Source organism: Artemia franciscana, chromosome 9 (genome assembly GCF_032884065.1).
Source record: "Artemia franciscana chromosome 9, ASM3288406v1, whole genome shotgun sequence".
In the NCBI taxonomy this organism is placed as follows: domain Eukaryota; kingdom Metazoa; phylum Arthropoda; class Branchiopoda; order Anostraca; family Artemiidae; genus Artemia; species Artemia franciscana.
The window spans coordinates 32,924,112-32,944,181 of record NC_088871.1 but is presented as its reverse complement, the minus strand read 5'-3'; the positions used below and the strand labels follow the sequence as shown (position 1 = coordinate 32,944,181).

Sequence of the window (20,070 nt, the reverse complement as noted above, 5' to 3'; positions counted from 1 at the left end):
TCCTGTTAAATTGTAGATCTCCTAAACGATATAAAACTTGCAATAGAATCGTGCCGAACCTAGATGGAGCTTTAAAATTACCATCCCTTTTTATAATCATAATACTAGAGATACACGATACTAAAAATAAAAGAACGTTAAACTAGTCATTAGAAGTATACACCCCTCCCCACCCCCTACAGAAGACAACCGTGGTCTAAAAGCAGACTCTTACTTAAAACTTCGTTACTTGTCTTCAAATTCTGTTTTACCAATTCTTATGATCAAATGATCTAACGACTAACGACTATGCCCATAATCTAACGACTTATTCTTACTTACACGGCCCTCTCCGTAGTGGATATGAAACAGAATTTTTTGTAACCTCGAATTTGAAGGAAGAAAATAATACATACAATACATACAGTACATACAGGAACTCACTAACTATCCAAAGATGCCAACCCCTTCATCAAAAAGATGATTAAGGCATAACAGTCAATCTCTTCTTACAAGTTTTTCCCTTGCCACTTGTCCTAAATTTAAACTAGCTTTTTCGTAATGTGTACCCCAACGAGGAAGTTGTCAACCCTTCGAAGTTTTTAAAATGGTGTACCGCATGAACAATTTTTTGTACGAAAAAACAGATTTAGTATACTTTGAGCAGCTCATCAACGACCAACGATCAACATTAAAAAAATGTCCATCAATCTTGGTTCTAAAGTGGATTTTCTCGTTACAGGTCGAAAATTCTCACTTTCTAAATTCACTGCTAAGAAAGTAAAGGAGCGAAGGAGAAGATTCCAATTTCTCTGGCGATGGGACCAGATAATCATCACATATTTTAAACACTTCTCGATTTGAGTCCAGATTCGAATTAAAACTGATGCCTGTCTGCTTGCCTGCTAGAACCCAGCTTTCAGGTCAAAAGCAGGAGCGTAACTCTGACATAAACTATAAAACTCCACTTCAACTTAGGTACAGAAGGTTCTGGCCCAATTACCGGCAAAAACTGTCCTTTTGACGCCCGGTAAGAATCATGCGCAGCTTTCCCTCATGCATCGTTATATTCATCATTCCGGCCTACGGTCCACAGTTTCTGTAAAAACCCTAGGCGTTAGACCCTTACCACTTTCTGTTGATAAGATGAAATTATTGTTTTTTTGAAAAAACAGGACTAAGCCACAAAAAAATACCTGTTATCTCTCACTGGGTACTTTTAAATTTATGTCTAAGGTGTTCTTAGGTACCCCAGGTGGGTTCGCATAAGGAGGCCGGGACTCTTTCCTAATCTCATAATTTTACGCTTTCTCTCTATGTACCAAGAGTTTGCATGTAACTTACTTTTTGTTATTCATGCAAACTTACCTATCCCCCTTCACCTAAAAAAAGATACTCCTTAATTACCTGGTGTCACCTTATCATTTCTTCTCATTTCGGATTCAAAAGTTTCTCTCGACTGATGATCGAAAGACAAAGATTTTCTTTCACGGCGCCTGAAGGTAAATATCAAACAGTTCGTGGTAACCAACTGTAGTAAGGAGCGACCCGGCTCAATACAAAACTCGAAAAAACGGAATTTTGATACCAATAGTTACATCAAACGAATCATATTTTAATGCTGATCTTAAATATATAAGTTTCAGCAAGTTTAGTCCTGCCCATCAAAAGTCACAAGCCTGAGAAAATGTGAAGGGGGTGCAGGATTTTCTAGCATTATTTAAAAAAAACATAAGAAAATAATAAATAAAAAGCTTTTTCAACTGGAAGCAAGGAGTAGCATTAAAACTTAAAACGAACATAAAATATTACGTATATACGGGGGGTTCTTCTCCTCCACAATACCTTGCTCTTTACGCTAAAGTGTTTTTAGTAATTTCGACTATTTATTTTAGGGCCTTTGTGATTCAGAGGTCATTCTTAAGGAAATGGGACGAAATTTAAGCATTAGTGTAAAGAGTGAGGCATTGACGAGTGGGTGAACCCCCTCATATACGTAATAAAAAATACAAATGTAGAAGTTCGTTACGTAACTTAATTCGTAGATTACGTATATTTACTACTAACAGAAACGTTCGTAAAAAAAATAAAAAGTTCTTGTTGCATTTTTAAGTAACCAGCTAGGCCTCCGCCCCCACCTCTTTTTTTTATCAAAATCGTCTGATTAAAACTATGAGAAAGCCATTTAGCCAAAAAAAATTAATGTACAAATTTCGTTTTAATCATTCAGGTGCGGTGAGCCAAAATTAAAACATGTATTAATTAAAAAACATTCAGAAATTAAATAAAAAAACAAGTTGTTTTAACCGCGAGCAAGGAGCAATATTAAAACTTAAAACGAACAGAAATTATTCCGTACATGAAAGGGATTGTCCCCTCCTCAAAGCCTCGGAACTGCGAAAAAGAGTCAAACTTTAGCGTAAAGAGCGTGGCGTTGAGGAGGGGACAATCGCATTCAAATACGGAATATTTTCTGTTCGTTTTAAGTTTTAATGTCACTCCTTACTTGCAGTTAAAAAACTTATTTTTTTATTTAATTACAATAAAAGTCAAATGCGGTTTGGAAGGAATTAATTTCCAATTAAGGTTTTAAAGCCATAGTCTTACTTTATTAAATGGGAAAAAGATTACGTGACGTTATAATCTTAAGCCCATCTTTCTCTGGATTATTTTTTAAAATAAATTGGTTTCCGATGATCAGACGGATTAACAGGTTCTTTTTTGTCTATGGCCGAAGCATGAAGGCAAGCAAGTATTGTATACAGTTTAAAGATATTGCTGCGCTCAGTAGCTTCCGTTAATATGCAGTAAATTTAATATGAAGTTTTTTAAATATTAAATTAAAAAACTAGTTTTTTTAACTGAAAGTAAGGAGCGACATTAAAACTTAAAACGAACAGAAATTACTCCGTGTATGAAAGGGGCTGTTCCCTTCTCAACTCCCCGCTCTTTACGCTAAAGTTAGACTCTTTCTCTCAATTCTACTTTATTAAACAGTACTGTGACTTTTAGTTTTGTGTTCTGGCGCAAAATCATTCCCCCTCTCCATGTAAAAGAATATAAACTCTGGTTTTCTTTCTTTCTTTCGTCTAAATTTGTAATTAACTATAAGTCCCTTGAATGATTGTTATCAATGCGTGAACACAGAACTAAGGGTTAGCTAAGGGTGGGTAATTGGCATTGTAGTGCATATACCCAATCCATATCGCAGTATTGTTTTATCAGTATATGGTGTATAGCCATTTTATTATCTCAGCCTCACTAATAATTGGCGACCCATTAATACTGAGAGTATTCATTATAGAAACTAATATCAGTTTCATTAGTTCAAGGTCGTATCCAGGATGAGTACACGGTTAGGGGGTTTGACCCTAAACAATACCCTCCAACTCAAAAAAAATCTTAGCTACGGCCTTGCATGAGTTTAATTTTTTTTCTATTTCCCTTTGAAACATAATCGGCCATAGATAAGCATCATATTTCTTCGATACTTTCTTCAAATTATTTTTATGAGTATACGTTTCCTTCTGTTACTAAAAAATCTAAACATACTTCTCGGTCCCATATGTCTCTGGTCGGGGCCGTATTCAAGGAGGATTACCCGGTTTGACCCCCTTCCCCCAACATTTTGTCTGACTTGTACAAAAGTAACAAAAATAAATGTGAACAAATTTTGTTGCGTTTCTTAAGTTTTTTTGGCACCCTCCCCCCTTCCTGGGAAAAACTCTGGATACGGTGCTGTCTCTGGTGCTAGTGACCTCGCCATTCTACGCGCCAAAATTTGTGTTAGAACAATATTCTTTTACAGTGGATAAATAAACTAAAAGAAAGCTATAGTTTTACCTGTAACGGTTCCTTGAATATTCTTATATGCCCAAATGTCGTTGTTGATCGGGAGACAAATAGGCCTTATACTTGCTGTATATGTAACAGGACTGGATAGTTTTAGCAGTGCGATGTCATTATCAATCGTATGTGCATTGTAATCTTCGTGTAGAATTATTTTTTCGGCATTTGTGAGCTAAAGAAAACAAAAAATATAAACAAAGATGATGGGAGTTCCCTTAAGTTTTTTTTTCTTAGGGGTCTAAAAGCACAAAAGATCAGAGTCATCTACTGACTACCTTTCATTTTTTAGTTGAATTTTTCGGGTCAAAAAGTTGTACTGGCTGCACAAAAAATAAGGTCAAAGAAAAAATGGAACGTACCAAGCATTGACTAGATTTGCGGTATGTTTGTGAACCCTTAAAACTGAAGCTACAGGTCTTCAATCCGAGAGGTTGGCAACTCTCTTCCTCCTGGGATGCATCTCCAAATGCTGCTTGTTCCACCACGCATGACATACGTGTGCCAACGCGTGACAGACTTTGGACCGTGCGTGACAAAATTCTACCACGAGTGGCGCGCAACACCGGATGCAAACGACTTTTTTAAACGGGAAACGCATCTGTTAAGTGTCATAAAGGTACTTAACCGTGCTTCATACCGTATGTTCCATAGTTTTATGTCAAACTTTCTTAATACAAACCCGAAGAGCATAAATGATCTAAATGATCATAAAATTGTGAAGAATAAGATAAATGCCCGTGAGTTCACTATACTATGTCCTAATGTGCTTTTGAATTACGGTTATATAATTGACGTCAAAACGTTCTTAAATTCATTCTGCTTGTTGAACAACTCCTGAAATAAAAGTAAGGATGTAAAGGGTATAAGGGTGTGGAATGAAGGTAAGGGTAGGCAGGGGCTAAGGTGGGGCTGGGAGGGTAGAAAGGGGGATGGTGAGTTGAGTATTGAAGAGTGATGGAGACTGGATTTGTTATTATTATTTTTCTTTTATATTTTCATTTATCTATCATTTTTTTAAATTCAGTGATTTACTTCTTTTTTACCTTTTTTTCATATATTTCAGTTATAGTTTAAATATTTTTGGTTTATTTATAATAGTTTTAATTAAATAGATGAGGTTTAAGTAACTATTCTAGTTAATAGGTGAATAGGTTCATTTATTTATTTGTATGCCGAAAAAAAGCATTTTCTTAACAATCAAGATGACTGGACAATACCGATGAAAATAAAAATATAGTTTAAAATATAATTATATTTATTCTTGAAAATATTATTAATTTAAGATTAAAGGTACTATACAACAGAATCTTTCGATTTTTGAATGGTACAATTAAACAAGAAAAATTAAAAAAATATATTTGCTTTTCGGTGAAGCACAAATGACACAAAAGCCTTTTGTTGTGACTAAGATGGGCCAAGGATTGCACAAAGCCTCTGTTCTTACTGGAGGTCTTAGGGAGTTTTGCTGTTTAGTTCTAAGCCGGCTTAAGCGCTTAAGTGTAGACTTAAGAAGATTTGTTGGTCCTTGTCCTGCACTGGCATCCAGGACTATTGGTTTCCCTGAGACCAAAATTGTTTCAATGTTTTAAAGGATATGAAAATTGCAACTTGGAATGTTACGACGTTAAAAAATAACTATCGTACCGACATTTTGACTGGAGAATTCGGGCGATTTGAACTGGTCTTGTTAGGAGTATCAGAAACTTATATCCCAGGTGTAGGAAGCATGAGATTAGGTGATGTAGAACTTATTTTCTCAGGTAGGGAAGATGGGACACTTAAACAGGGACTAAGGCTCATGATGAATAAGGAAGCTGCTAGGCCTTGCTTAGGCTGAAAAGATGTAAATAATATAATACTAGTTGATCATTTTACGACTAGAAAGTGCTGGGTATTAGTTACTGTAGTACATGTAATTTAATGACTCGGATGAATTTTATTAACAAGGTCCCAGGTAGAAATATGGTATTTTTATTAGACAACTTTAATGTCCATATCGGAAAAAATGGGGATAGATGGTATCCAAGCCTATGTAAATCTGGTGTAAAACAAGAGCTAAGAGCTCACATGGCACTTGTGACGAGGCCAGAAGAGACAAGAGCTCGTATTGTATGAGCTCTAACAAAATTCTAAGAATCAATAGATTGATTTAAAAGGAAAATCAGAGGCTTAATGCCGGTTGGGATTTAAAATAAAAGCTCTGAGTCACGATATCCTTCTAAATATTAAAATTCATTACTTTCTGATTACCCACTCGTAAGTTATAAATACCTCATTTTTTCTGATTTTTCCTCTCCCTTTAGCCCCCCAGATGGTCGAATCTGGGAAAACGACTTTATCAAGTCGATTTATGCAGCTCCCTGACACGCCTGCCAATTTTCATCGTCCTAGCACGTCAAGAAGCACCAAACTCGCCAAAGCACTGAACCCCTCCCCCTCAACTCCCCCAAAGAGAGAGAATCCAGCAAGGTTACGTCAATCACGTATCTACGACGTTTGCTTATTCTATCCACCAACCTTCATCCCGATTCCTACGCTCTAAGCGTTTTCCAAGATTTCCGATTTCCCCCTCCAACTCCCCCCAATGTCAACGGATCTGGTTGGGATTTAAAAAAAGAGCTCTGAGACATGAATTCCTTTTAAATATCAAATTTCATTAAGATCCGGTCACCCGTTTTTAGTACAATATCTTTTCAAACTTCAAATTTCATGAAGATCTGATCAACCGAATACTTCATGAGTATGATCAAATGAAATACTTCATTTTTTCAGTCCTTTCAGTCCTAAATCCGATCACCTATTCGTAAGATAAAATCACTCCTATTTTCACGTTTTCCAAGAATTCCGGCTTCCCCCTCCAACTCCCCCGATGTCACAGGATCTGGTCGGAATTTAAAATAAGAACTTTAAAGCACAAGATCCTTCTAAATGTCAAATTTGGTTAAGATCTGATCACTCGTTCGTAAGTTACAAATACTTCATTTTTCCGAATTAAAACTCCCCCCCCCAACTCCACCAAAAAGAGCGGATACGGTCCGGTTATGTCAGTCACGTATCTTAGACTTGTTTTTATTCTCCTCATCCAGTTTCATCCTGATCCCTCCGCTTTAAGTATTTTCTAAGATTTCCGGTCCCCTCCCCCAACTGCCCCCCAATAAAGCTGGATCCAGTTGAGATTTAAAATAAGAGTTCTGAGTTACGAGGTCCTTCTAGATATGAAGTTTCATGAACATCCGATCACTCTGTCGTAAGTTAAAAATAACTTATGCAATTTTTTCTAATTATTTTTCTAGTCAATTTTTTAGTCATTTTTTCTAATTTTTCATAATTAATCCCCCCCCCCCGAATTCCCCAAATATAGCGGATCCGTTCCAATTATGTCAATCAAGTATCCAAGACTTCTGCTTATTTTTCCCACAAAGTTTCATCCCGATCCCTCCACTCTAAGCGTCTTCCATGATTTTAGGTTCTCCCCCTCCCCCCAAAATCCGCCAATGTCACCAGATCCGGTCGACATTTAAAATAAGAGCTTTGAGATACAATATCCTTTTAAATATCAAATTTCATTGAGATCCGATCACCCGTTTGCAAGTTAAAAATAACTCATTTTTTTCTAATTTTTCAGAATTAGCCCTCCCCCCAACTACCCCAAAGAGATTGGATCTGTTCCGGTTATGTCTATCATGTATCTAGGACTTGTGCTTATTTTTCCCACCAAGTTTCACCCCGATCCCTCCACTCTAAGTGTTTTCCAAGATTTTAGGTTTCCCCTTCCCAAATCCCCCCCATTGTCACCGGATCCGGTCGGGATTTAAAATATAAGCTCTGAGACACAATATCTTTCCAAACTTCAAATTTCATTAAGATCTGATCAACCGAATACTTCATGAGTATTATCTAATGAAATACTTCATTTTTTTTCTATTTTTTCCGTATTAACCGGCCCCCCACTCCACCCCCACCCCAGATAGTCAAATCGGCAAAACGACTATTTACAATTTAATCTGGTCCGGTCCCTGATACGCCTGCCAAATTTCATCGTCCTAGTTTACCTGGAAGTGCCTAAAGTAGCAAAACCGGGACCGACAGACAGACAGACAGAATTTGTGATTGCTATATGTCACTTGGTTAATACCAAGTGCCATAAAAAAAACAGTAGTGGCTACAGACTGCTGCAAATTTTTAGGTATAACAGTCTTGTTTAATCAATGCAGTATTTGGTCATAAAATGGCCCATAAGTTAACATGGTATTCACGTGATGGTAAGACAGCTAAACTTATTGATTACGTTATTGTAAAACCGAAGACTGGAAGGATCAATACAAGATACCGTTGGATAATGAAGTGGAGAGTTTGAAACTTGACAACGTAGAAGATGGACTGAATAATTTTAGGAAAATAATTTGTTAAGTTTCTGATGGTAACTTGGGAAAGGATGTTAGGAAAGCAGCTAGGAATATCAGTGAAAAGGCTTCGTGTTCAATAGAGAGGAGTAGAGGCTTGTGCAAGAATTTTCCGAGTGATATATCATATGAAAATAAAATGAATATAAAGAAAGTGGAGAAAACTTAAAATATGAACCAAAAAGGTGTTAAGTGGAGGCCATGAATAAAATTGCCAAGGATCTGGAAGATGCAGCTAGACGGCATAATAGTAAATATTGTACTGGCATATTAATAAATTGAGAGGGAGTAGTCAATCTGGACCTGTCCCAGTCAAACAGTTCAAGGCAAAGAACTGTAAGTAAGGAGCGATTCGGCTCAATAGTAACCGAAACTCTAACAAACGGAACTGTGATATCAATAGATATATCAAAAGAATCAACTTATTATGCTGATTCCAAATATGTAAAATTCCTCAAGCTTAGTCTTACCCATTAAAAGTCACGAGCCTGAGAAAATTTTCCTGATTTTTGAAATAGGGGGAAACAGATCCTAAAATTGAAGAATTCTTAATAGAAAACACACACTCAGATTCAGCGTACCAGAGGATCCTATTGCAAAAGTTTAAAACCACTATATACAAAAATGCAGATTTCTGCCATTTTAGCCAAAAGAAAGATTGTGAATGTGGGTTCATTTGTTGTTTTTTTTTTCTAAGGGTGATCGTATCAAAATCAGTCCTAAAAGATTAGGGGAGGACTCATTCCAACGGAAATTAAAAGTTCTAGTGTCATTTTTAAGAGACCAAAAAGATTGGAGGATAGCTGACACACTCACATGCCCTTTTTTCTCCGAAGTTATCTGATCAAACTTTTGAAATAGCCATTTTGTTCAGTATAGTTGAAAGACCCAAGTAATATGTCCTTAAGGGTAAAATGACATCCGTGGGTTGAGGCCTGTAAGTTATGAAATTTGCCTATTGTTCACGCTTAGTATTTGTTATTGGGAAGAATATAGACTTTTAGTGGAGGGGAGATTTTGTGCTTGGGGTGGGTTTCCATAGGGAGAATTTTCCTTGGGGAGGGAATTTTCTGCGGGATTTAATTTTCCAGGGGAAATTTTACACTGGGGAGATTTGACAGAATTACAATACGAAATTCTTGTTCATTACCTTATATTTTCTTTGCCAACTCAATTTTAAATGTGAAGATGTTCTGAGGAAATTATTATTGTCAAGGAAGGGGTCATTTCCATAGTGATGGAGAAACCAAATAAAAATTAAAGTCGTTGTCAAATTTAAGTATGCTAAGGAGAATTTTCCAGGCTGAATCGTCGACAAGGAATTTTACGAATGGGGGGGGGGATTTTCAGCTAAGATGGAACTGCCTGGAGAGAATTGGCACTTTACGTGGGATTTAATTTTCACGGAGGAGTTTCCCATGAGGAGGGATATTTCATGGAGGGTGAGCCAGATTTACATGTATTATTTGGAAAACATTCAGAAATTAAATAAAAAATAGTCTTTTTTCAAATTGAAGGTAAGAAGCAACATTAAAACATTAAGGAGCAACAGAAATTCTTGCCCCCTCCTCAATACACTGCTTTTTAAGCTAATCTTTGTCTTTTTGTCCCAGTTTTTAAGAACGGCAACTGAAACACAGGGTCGATTTAATTGGAATATGAAACTCTTTTAAAAGTGCTAAAAGCTTTACAGTTCTTAATAACGAACTGAAAGTAAGGATCGCCGCGGCTCAACAGTAACCGAAAATGTATAAAAAGCGATTTTTAAAACCAATACATACATAAAGAAAATCAGCTTACTGTGCTGTTTCCAAATAAATAAGTTTTTTTTGGGTTGAGTGTTACCCATCAAACGCTACGAGCCTGAGATAATTTGCCAGATTTTTGAAACAGGGGGGAAACACCCTATAAAATTCAAAGATTTTAATAAATTCACAGTATTAGATTTGGCACATCACCTCTAGCGTTGTACTGTAGTGGATATGGATTTTTGGCCAAAAGAAAGATCACGGACGCGTGTTTATTTGCTTTTGTTTTATTGTTTGTTTCTTCTTTTTTTCTTTTTTTTTAGACGGGGAGAAACTTTGTCAGCGTTATTATGGAAAGTCTGTTTTAATTTTTCATGTGCAGTGAGAAAAACTTGAGCCTACATTAGTTGAAAAATTTTCAGAAATTAAATAAAAAAAGTTTTTTAACTAAAAGTAACGAACAATATTAAAACTTCAGACGAACAGAAATTATTCCGTATACGAAAGGGGCTGTCCCCTCCTCAACACCTCACTCTTTACGTTAAACTTTGACTCTTTGCCGCAGCTCCACTTTTTAAAGTAATAAAAAAAATTAGCGTAAAGAGCAGGACGTTGAGAAGGGGACATCCCCTTTCACATACGGAATAATTCCTTTTCCCTTAATGTCACTCCCTACTTTTATTTTTAAAAAAACTTCGTTTTTTATTCAATTAAAAATAGGAACGGGGCCACAATTAGTCACAAGGAAAGAGTTAAAGAGAGATGGGAAGAACATTCGGAGAATATGCTAAGACGGGATGGAGTTACAAGAAAACATACAGAGGAAAATTAAAAAAAAATTGTGAGACCTTGGATGTGAAGGAAGATCTGTTTTATGATGATGAATTGGTGACAGAACTAAAATGTTTAAAAAATAATAAGGCCCCAGGTGCTGATAGTGAGGTAAATGAGTTTCTTAGATATGATGGCTCTGAGGTTAGAATTAAGTTACTGAAGATTATGAATATGATTTAAAAAAAAGTGGAAACAGCTTGCGAGTTTAGGAAAAGTCTAGTTAAACCACTATATAAGAAAAGTGATAAGGGTGAGTGTGGTAATTATAGAGGCATTAACCTGGTCTCTGTAGGCGGCAAATTACTTTGTAATATACTCAGTAATATAAGTAACGCCAGTTGGCATGATTGGATGGTTTCCTTTTTTGTAAGCCTAGTGAAAATCAAAAAATTGTTTTTTGGGCTTCAGAAAATTCTGCCTAAAATCTTCAAATCTACCCTAAATAATCTGGATAACGAATATTCTATATTTTCATTGTTTGAGCAACATGAAAAGATAACTGTACGTGATATGTTTGGGTATGTTCACGAAAACTGGCAATGACAACTTTTAAGTCTAATTAACTCAAATTAAATCATAATGTTTCCGGAAGATCTATAAATAGGCATTAAATTAAAAGGGAGAATATTGTACTAACAAACGTGTTTTGGCTTATTTTTGGGTTTCTATAGTAGGCTCCAAGCTCAACTGTTATGGGGCCAGTTAAACCATGGTTGTAAACACAATGAGCAGCGGTCAGCACCCAGTTGTGGTTGATCAGAGCACCGCCACAACCAAAATCATTTTTTATACCATATCGTAACATAACCTGCCATGGCCAATCACCAGGAGAGGCTGGAGTCCCATTAACAATTCGCAACTGAAAAAGAAAAGAACGACAAGTAAGCCTCGAAGCAAGAAAAGTAAAAGATTATCAGAAACAATCTTAATTTCTTTTTTTTTATCTCTTTTACATCCTAAAATAAAACCAAAAACCATTAGATTATGGACCATAAGCTTGATATCACGTAATAAAATGATGTTAATATCAGTGGTTTAATATTCTGGATGGGATATAGCCTCGAAAGGCAAAATATATGTGAGACTTTACTTTTATACCTTCCATAAAATAAAACCACGCATATACATTCTAGCGTCTCAAACTTCGACATAATAAATATCTGGCTACCTTTAACACTCCTTTCATTAGGACACTAAATACTGAATATTTAAAATTTATAAGGGGGTGAGGGGGGGGGGAGGGGTAAAATAAAAAACAAGTTTCATTCTATATTTTTTATATGAAATGTCGAGGAAACGGGAACATTTTAGATTTCAGAGTGGAGTTCAGGACCACTAACCCCCTCCACCCCCCTACGTACGTCTCTACCTAAGAATTTATAAGTAGAATTCATAAGTATTTATAAGGATTTATAAGTAGACTCAAAGTTAACTCGTAATTAATAATCCGATAAATACTAGGTATTGCCCACCAACAAAACTTTTATCCCACATTAAAAACAGTGTTTTAAGAACCATGTGTGCATAGCTTTGAAGAAGCATCAAGTTTATGGAAAAGCCAAATTGCTGTCATAAATATTGACCATTCTTAGACTCTATTGAATCAACCATGATGAACTACTCTTGAAACTTGAACAGGGGGCAGCTATCGTCCCTGGGACTAACATAATTCTATTTTTACCTACGTGACTGTAACTCTACTCATGCACTAGATGTAATCAAGGCTTGCTAAGGGGTGTCACATTGTGTTTATCTGCTGCCAATCAAAAGAAAGATGTGGATTCAACTCAAAGGAGATTTTTAGCGACAAGATGCTTGTTAGAGTGCAGAGTCTTGTGTCATTTCAATTTCATAACTTAAAAAAAGTATACGGTAGTTTTCAACGATTTCAAAATAGAAAATAAATTTTGATAATGTAAAAATATATTTACGGAGCTTAAATATCTTCCGTGTGATAGTTAATTTTCTACAGATGAGGAGAAATACTTTGCCCACTTTATTTTATCAAGAGTATTTAAAATACGATGAAAAGCCCGAAATGCAACTAATACACTTTTTTTTAGATACCAAAATTTAGCTTCGTAAAGTCTAATCTAGCCTAATAAATCAAAAGAAATATTCAAACCTTGCTCCTAATTCCACATTCACAAGACATGTTATTTGAGGCTGATATATTTATACCAGGTAAAAGTGTGTTTATTCCAATTGAACTCGTCGCAAGCGGCTTAATTGTTACTTCATCTTCTTTCTTTTCAACTACTCTTGCTCTACAGCGCACATAACCTGCCTTTGCAGCCTTAAAAGTCACAGTCAGGTTTTCACTTTTAGACTTGTAAAGAATATCTGCTGAGCCGCAAAAGTACTCTGTGTTGTTAATGCCATCACTCCCACACTCTAAAAACTCAAGTCCTTTACTTTCATTGCATTGGAGGTAAAATGGGAAACACATTACGTGGATTTCATTATTAGAAGTACTACTTAAATTCCATACACAACTTGTGGAAGAAGGAGAAGAGTTCGGAAAGTTTGGAGATTGAAAAATTTTAATGTGATTATTTGATATCTTGTAGGTACCACCACAACTATTATTCGTCACCCATTTAGAACTAAAGGGCTTTTGAAAAGACCGTTGAGAAAAGGCAAGGACGTATTTTTCGTCCGCTACGAGGTTTTTCAATTCTAATAATCTCATTTTGACAGTAATCATCCAAATCTTCCTGAAAAAAAGAGGGTTAAGGTAGATCCACAGATTGTAGAGCCATAAAGTAGAGCCATAAATGTAGAGTATGGGTGTGGATCCATTCAAGCTAATTTGATTTTGACGATAATTCAAGATTTATGGATACAAATTTAATTACTTTTTCTACCGTCCCGTCTGCTAAAATGTACCTTAAAAAATGGATGATACAATGAGCAAATTAGGAGTCTAAAGATGTTGTCATGAAGGCGGTGGGGTAGTAGTAATAAAAACAGACGGGCGGATTCATGAAGATGTAGGGATAGGGACAACATATGTCTTTGGGGCAATAGTATAATTTTTGAATGAAAATACCAAAAAAGCTTTTTCTCAATGAAAATTATGAAAAAAGAGCTATATTAATCTAGGTGAGGGGGGAGGAGATAATATGCCTGCAGTTCCCTCCGCCTATTAGCAGTCCTGTAAACACCAGACAAAGAAAAAATAAAGTGATTCCCTGGCTCATATTGTAAACTATAAGTAAATATTTTAAAGATTTTATGTTTTACCTGTATAAATTAAAAATATTTTGTATTTATTATCTAACTTATTCAATAATTATCAAAGATAGTTCTGAAACAGCACCTAATTTTGTTTCACAGATAGTAACCTTTATCGTTCTAATCAAATCCATGGGCTACTTAATTTATTTTAGCTGTGGGTTGAAAACAGTGAATAGGAGGGGCTTAGAACCTTTTGACTTCATATCCCTAGTATTATTATCGATAATAGCGAAGGAATTGTACTCTTCTTAAATACATCTTCTGCTATCTATACACAAGGAATACCTATTGCTGTATGAAACTCTTCCTTTTCTTTCTCCCTAATATACTCATTATTATAATTTTAAAAGAAAAAATTATTTTCAATGATGTTTGTTTTTACTCGTATAAGCCAATGAAACAAAAACTAAGAAAATCTTACCAAAAAAAAGAATAGTGCATACTGTCCTTTTATTGAGACTAGTTTAGATTAGCTTTAAATATGTATCATATTAGAAAAAAACATCTGTGGACCTTTGACGACGTAACACAACTAATTAGTTTAGTGTAGTCTTGCAGCAAAACATCTAACAGATACAATTGAAGCTAATTTATCTGCATAATTGCATATTCATATTATACCTTTCTTTAAACGATGTTGTCTTTTATCTTCTTTTCTCGGTTACTTTTCATTTGTTTTTTTTTCTAAGCAAAAGTTTTTGAGAAAATTTCAAACGGTGTAAGGATTGAGAAAAAAAAATTGAACCCACAAATAAATTCTATAGAGCTCTAGTGAAATAAATAGCAATCTCTATAACCTCATTGGTGTGTTTATTAGAAGATGATATCCTACATTTCTTGCATTTTCAAATTACTTTGATTCATTTCCAAGTTGTATTATCCAAGAGTATGTTAACGGTACTTTTTAAAAAACAAAACTAAACAGGGATTACTCAGCCTAAAGCCGACGCAAATTATGACACAAAACTTGAAGTTCATATTTCCCAGTAATATTCTTAGAAAAGTTATTTTTAGAAAAAATGCTCTTTCAGGTATTTCCATCATAAGATTTAAATATTAAATACCCCACACCCCTCAGTTTCATGAAGCACGCCCTTTTTTGTATTTTCTTTAGAAAATCATAAGAAAAATCTCCCTCCCCCTACATTTGCATGAATTGGTGCCCCTACTTTTACGACAGCTTCTTTGTATTCTTCGGATGCAGGAGTGGAATTATTGGTTAAGGTTTAATATTAACCTTTTTGTTTGGTGGGGGGGGGGGGTGGTACTGTCCAAAATGGGTATTAATTTAACCTTGATTTAGCAGAAGATTGGGGCATTAATCTTATTTATCTGTTTCTGTTCAGATTATATTCCTACTATGAAAGGATAAACGCAACCAGCAATAGAAAGAGACCGAAAAGCAGGGTACCAGATGGCCAATTAGGGTTTGTGTATTCGACACTCAATAGTTTGATTTTAATAGCCGCTAAATAAAAATTGATTGTATAGGCGCGAGCATCGAAGTTTCAAGTATGTTTTTTTTTCAGAAAATCATTTATTAGGAAGCTCAATATATTGCAATTAAATTTCGCAAAAAGATTCATCGTGCAACCTTAAACTTTTTCAAATTTCATAAATGCACCATTTTAAATAAATAGTGCTTGGTAGCAAATTGTAAAATACCTATCTCAGAATTAGTAACAATATCAAAAATTGATTAATTTTGAAAAACAAAGTTTTTCTAAGGGAAGTAAAGAGCGAAGTTCTCCCTGCCACCAACATTTCACCACGATTCCAAATTATTTATCGAAAATATCGTTTTCTCAGTCATTGATGGCCCACAGAAAAAAAAAACTCTGAAGGCTGTTATTGACTCATACATTACCTTTGTTTTTTCTCTGCTCTGTCCAACCCAATTCAACGAACATCAACAAGTGAGTTAAAATCAAATGGTTTATTATATCTATATATATAAAAATAAGTTGTCTGTTTGTCTGTAGAGTGACGTCATTATAAGGATTGAGCTGTATGTCGTCATGAAGTTAGTTGTCGTCATGTTTGTTATGACGATGCTTAAATTATTTCATCATATACCAATTCAAAAACGAATGTATTCAAGCCGAAGTAGCTGAGTTGGTAAAACGTTATGTTCCAGGTTCTAGGTCCGAGAGGTTCCAGGTTCGAATCTTGGCTTTAGCATTAATACAAAAGAAGAATAAAAACTAAAAAAGGTAAAAACTACAAAAAAAAACTGAAAAGAAAAGACTAAAAAAACTAAAAAAGCTAAAAAACAAAAAAAACTAAAAAAATATAAAAAACTAAAAACTAAAAAAGAAAAAAAACTAAAAAAAACTAAAAAAAAGGAAAAAACTACAAAAAAAACTAAAAAAGAAAAAAAACTAATAAAACTAAAAAAAATAAAAACTGAAAAAGAAAAAAAAACTAAAAAAAAGGGAAACAACTGAAAAATAAAGGAGAAAAAGAAAACTAAAAACCAGGACACAGGGAATATAAATGACGACCAGGACACTCAAAGGGAAATTACAGACTGGGACATTGGGACACAAATAACGACCGGGAGATATAAATGACGACCGGGACACTCAAAGATAAATTACAGAACGGGACACCGGGACACAAATGACGACCGGGACACCGGGACACAGGGAATATAAATGACGACCGGGCCGCTCAAAGAGAAATTACAGACTGGGACACTGGGACACAAATGACGACCGGGATACTGGGAATATAAATGACGACCGGGACACAGGGACACAACTACAACGGGGATGCCAGGGCACAGGGGTATATATAAATGACGACGGGGACACAGGGAATGTTCGATTAGCAATCACCATCAACAAAGCTCAAGGGCAATCATTAGAATAATGAGGTATAGATCTGAATACGGATTATTTTTCCCATGGACAATTTTATGTTGCTTGTTCAAGAGTCGGTAAACCTGACAATCTATTTATATGCACAGACAATGGGACATCGAAGAATGTTGTATGTTCGCAAGTTTTACGTAGTTAAAAACATGTATATGTCTATATATATAAAAATAAGTTGTCTGTCCGTTACGCCAGATTATATCTTATCTATATATAGAAATGAAACTAAATTGAAAAGCAAACTGAAACTAAAAATGTAGAAACTGGGAATTGCATAAATATTTCTATATATTTTGACAACAGATTAAAGTAATTCGAAAACCTTATAACAGATATTTATAATTTTGAGGTTTATTATAAATTGTTGAGTGTTAGCATGCTTGGCACGTAAAATTTTTTCTAACAGGCAATGTTAGAATGAACACTGACAAATTGAAAAACATTGAAAAAGATAGAATGTTACCAAAAAGCAAAACCAGGCTTGCGGTTCAAAGAGAAAGGACCAGATTAAGAATGTACAATTTACGTCAACGAAGGCGTGTCGAGGAGCTACCAGAGCAACGCGAAACCAGACTTACTTCTGAAAGAGAAAGTAAAAAAAGAAGGCGTGCCGAGGAATCACAAGATCAGCAAGAAACCAGGCTTGCGGCTGATAGAGAAAGTAAGAAAAGAAAGCGTGCCGAGGAACCACAAGAGCAACCTGAAAATTATCGACTGGCATTCAGGTACAGTCCAGTCGATTATTATAGTAGATGTGTTCAAATCGGGACTATGTCTAAAATTTGGCCCTATTGCAAGGCCTTGAAGTTCAATGGTGAAACAATGGGAATGTGTTGCACCTCAGGAAAAGTTAAACTTCCTCTATTGGCTGCACATCCAGAGCCATTGAAAACTTTGGTTACTGGAACTACGTCAGAATCTAAGCGTTTCTTATCACAGATCAGAAAATATAACTCATATTTCCAAATGACGTCGTTTGGTGCCCAAATCGAAAATCCAGATCAATTTATGTCTACTTTCAAAGTAAAAGGGCAAATTTATCATAAAGCAGGGTCCCTTCTACCATTCTCAGGCGAGAATCATAAATTTTTACAATTGTACTTCATCAGTGATAGAAATTCTGAATTGAATGCACGTTGCAAAATTTCTCCCAACGTTGAAAGGACAATCGTTTCCAAATTGCAACATCTTTTCCACGAAAATAATAATTTAGTGCGTCTGTTCAAAACAGCCATCGATTTGATGCCTACTGATACGCATAAAATTGTTATTTCCGCTGACAAAACGCCTCCTGGCCAACATGTGCGTAGATACAATGCTCCAACTATCGACGAAGTGGCAATCTTTATGGTCGGTGATCAGTTTTTACCTCGAGATATTATTCTTCATAAGCGAAACGCTCAGTTGGTAAGAATTGCTGAAACTCATCGATGCTACGATGCCCTACAATATCCTATCATTTTTTGGGATAGAGCCGACGGCTATCACTTTAATATTAAATTGATGAATCCAGCCACTAACAAAGAGATGAATAAGAAATGCAGTGCAATGCATTATTATTCCTATAGACTAATGATTTGGCAGGATGAAGAGAATTATATTTTAAAATGCCGTCAATTCTTTCACCAATATGTCGTTGATATGTATGCAAAAATTGAATCAGAAAGTTTGCTATATATCCGCCTGAATCAGACCATGCTCCGCTCTGAACAATACATTCATTTGCGAGATGCAGTTGTAAATGACGGTAATACCACAAACTTTGGAAGATTAACGATTTTACCTTCGTCATATGCTGGCAGTCTCCGTCATATGCATGAATATGCTCAAGATGCTATTGCGTATGTTCGTCTCTATGGTCGTCAAGATTTATTTATTACATTTACATGTAATCAATCTTGGGACGAGATACAGCAGCTTTTACTTCAAGGACCATCGGCGGTTCATAGACATGACATTACGGCCCGTGTCTTCCGGCAAAAGTTGAAATCACTGATAAACTACATAGTAAAACTTGAAGTGTTTGGGTCAGTGCGATGCTGGATGTACTCAGTGGAATGGCAAAAACGAGGTTTGCCACACGCACATACACTAATCTGGCTACATAATAAAATTACGTCTAACGAAATTGATGATGTGATTTTCGCTGAAATACCTGATGAAAATGTCGATAAGGGGTTATATGATATTGTTGTAAAAAATATGATACATGGACCTTGCGGTGCATTGAACGAAAATTCACCATGCATGGCCAAAGGAAGGTGCACCAAGCAATATCCTCGACTTTTAGTATCCAACACAATTACTTTCAATGATGGTTACCCACAATATAGAAGAAGATCTACTGAAAATGGCGGTAAAACAGCAATAATAAAGAAGCGTAACGGTACCACTATCGAAGTAGATAACCAGTGGGTTGTTCCCTATTCCCCATTATTATCAAAAACATTTAATGCACACATAAACGTTGAATACTGTAACTCTGTAAAGGCAATCAAATACATATGTAAATACGTCAACAAAGGCAGTGACATGGCAGTTTTTGGCTTGCAGTCCGAAATCAAAGATATCGACGAAATCGTACAATATCAGGCTGGAAGATACACAAGCAGTAATGAAGCTGTTTGGCGAATTCTTTCATTTCCGATACATGAACGTAGTCCAGCTGTTGTTCACTTAGTGGTACATTTACAGAATGGTCAACGTGTTTATTTCTCGGACACCATCGTGCAACAAAGAGCCCTGAATCCACCGGATACAAAGTTAACTGCTTTCTTTTCGCTATGCCAAAATGATTCTTTTGCAAAAAAAACTGCTGTATACTGAAGTGCTTTCGTATTACACGTGGAATACTAAAAATAAAGTATTTGAACGTCGAAAACAGGGTAAGTCAGTCGATGGCAAACCTACCATCTTCAAAGATACCACGATAGGAAGACTCTACACCGTTCACCCCAATCAACATGAATGCTTCTTTCTACGCCTGCTTTTGGTGAATGTACCCGGTCCGACGTCCTTTGGATATTTGAGAACTGTAAACGGTACTATACATGACACTTACCGTAGTGCATGCCAAGCTCTGAATTTATTGGAGAATGACCAACACTGGGATAACTGCATCAATGACGCGTGCGAAAC

General features: G+C 35.7%; 1 protein-coding gene across 1 annotated transcript in view; it reads right to left on the bottom strand.

Moving 5' to 3' along the window:
• The window catches only part of LOC136031294 (trypsin-1-like), a 36,780-nt gene extending 22,059 nt beyond the window's left edge, over positions 1 to 14,721 (bottom strand). Inside the window, exons 1-4 of the mRNA XM_065710742.1 lie at positions 14,475 to 14,721; positions 12,939 to 13,530; positions 11,451 to 11,672; positions 3,823 to 4,000 (exon numbers count right to left, since the gene is read on the bottom strand). Of these exons, the coding sequence (XP_065566814.1) occupies positions 3,823 to 4,000; positions 11,451 to 11,672; positions 12,939 to 13,530; positions 14,475 to 14,494 (1,012 nt within the window). The 5' untranslated portion in view covers positions 14,495 to 14,721. The remainder of the gene's footprint in view (positions 1 to 3,822; positions 4,001 to 11,450; positions 11,673 to 12,938; positions 13,531 to 14,474) is intronic.
• Between the last annotated feature and the right edge of the window lie 5,349 nt (positions 14,722 to 20,070).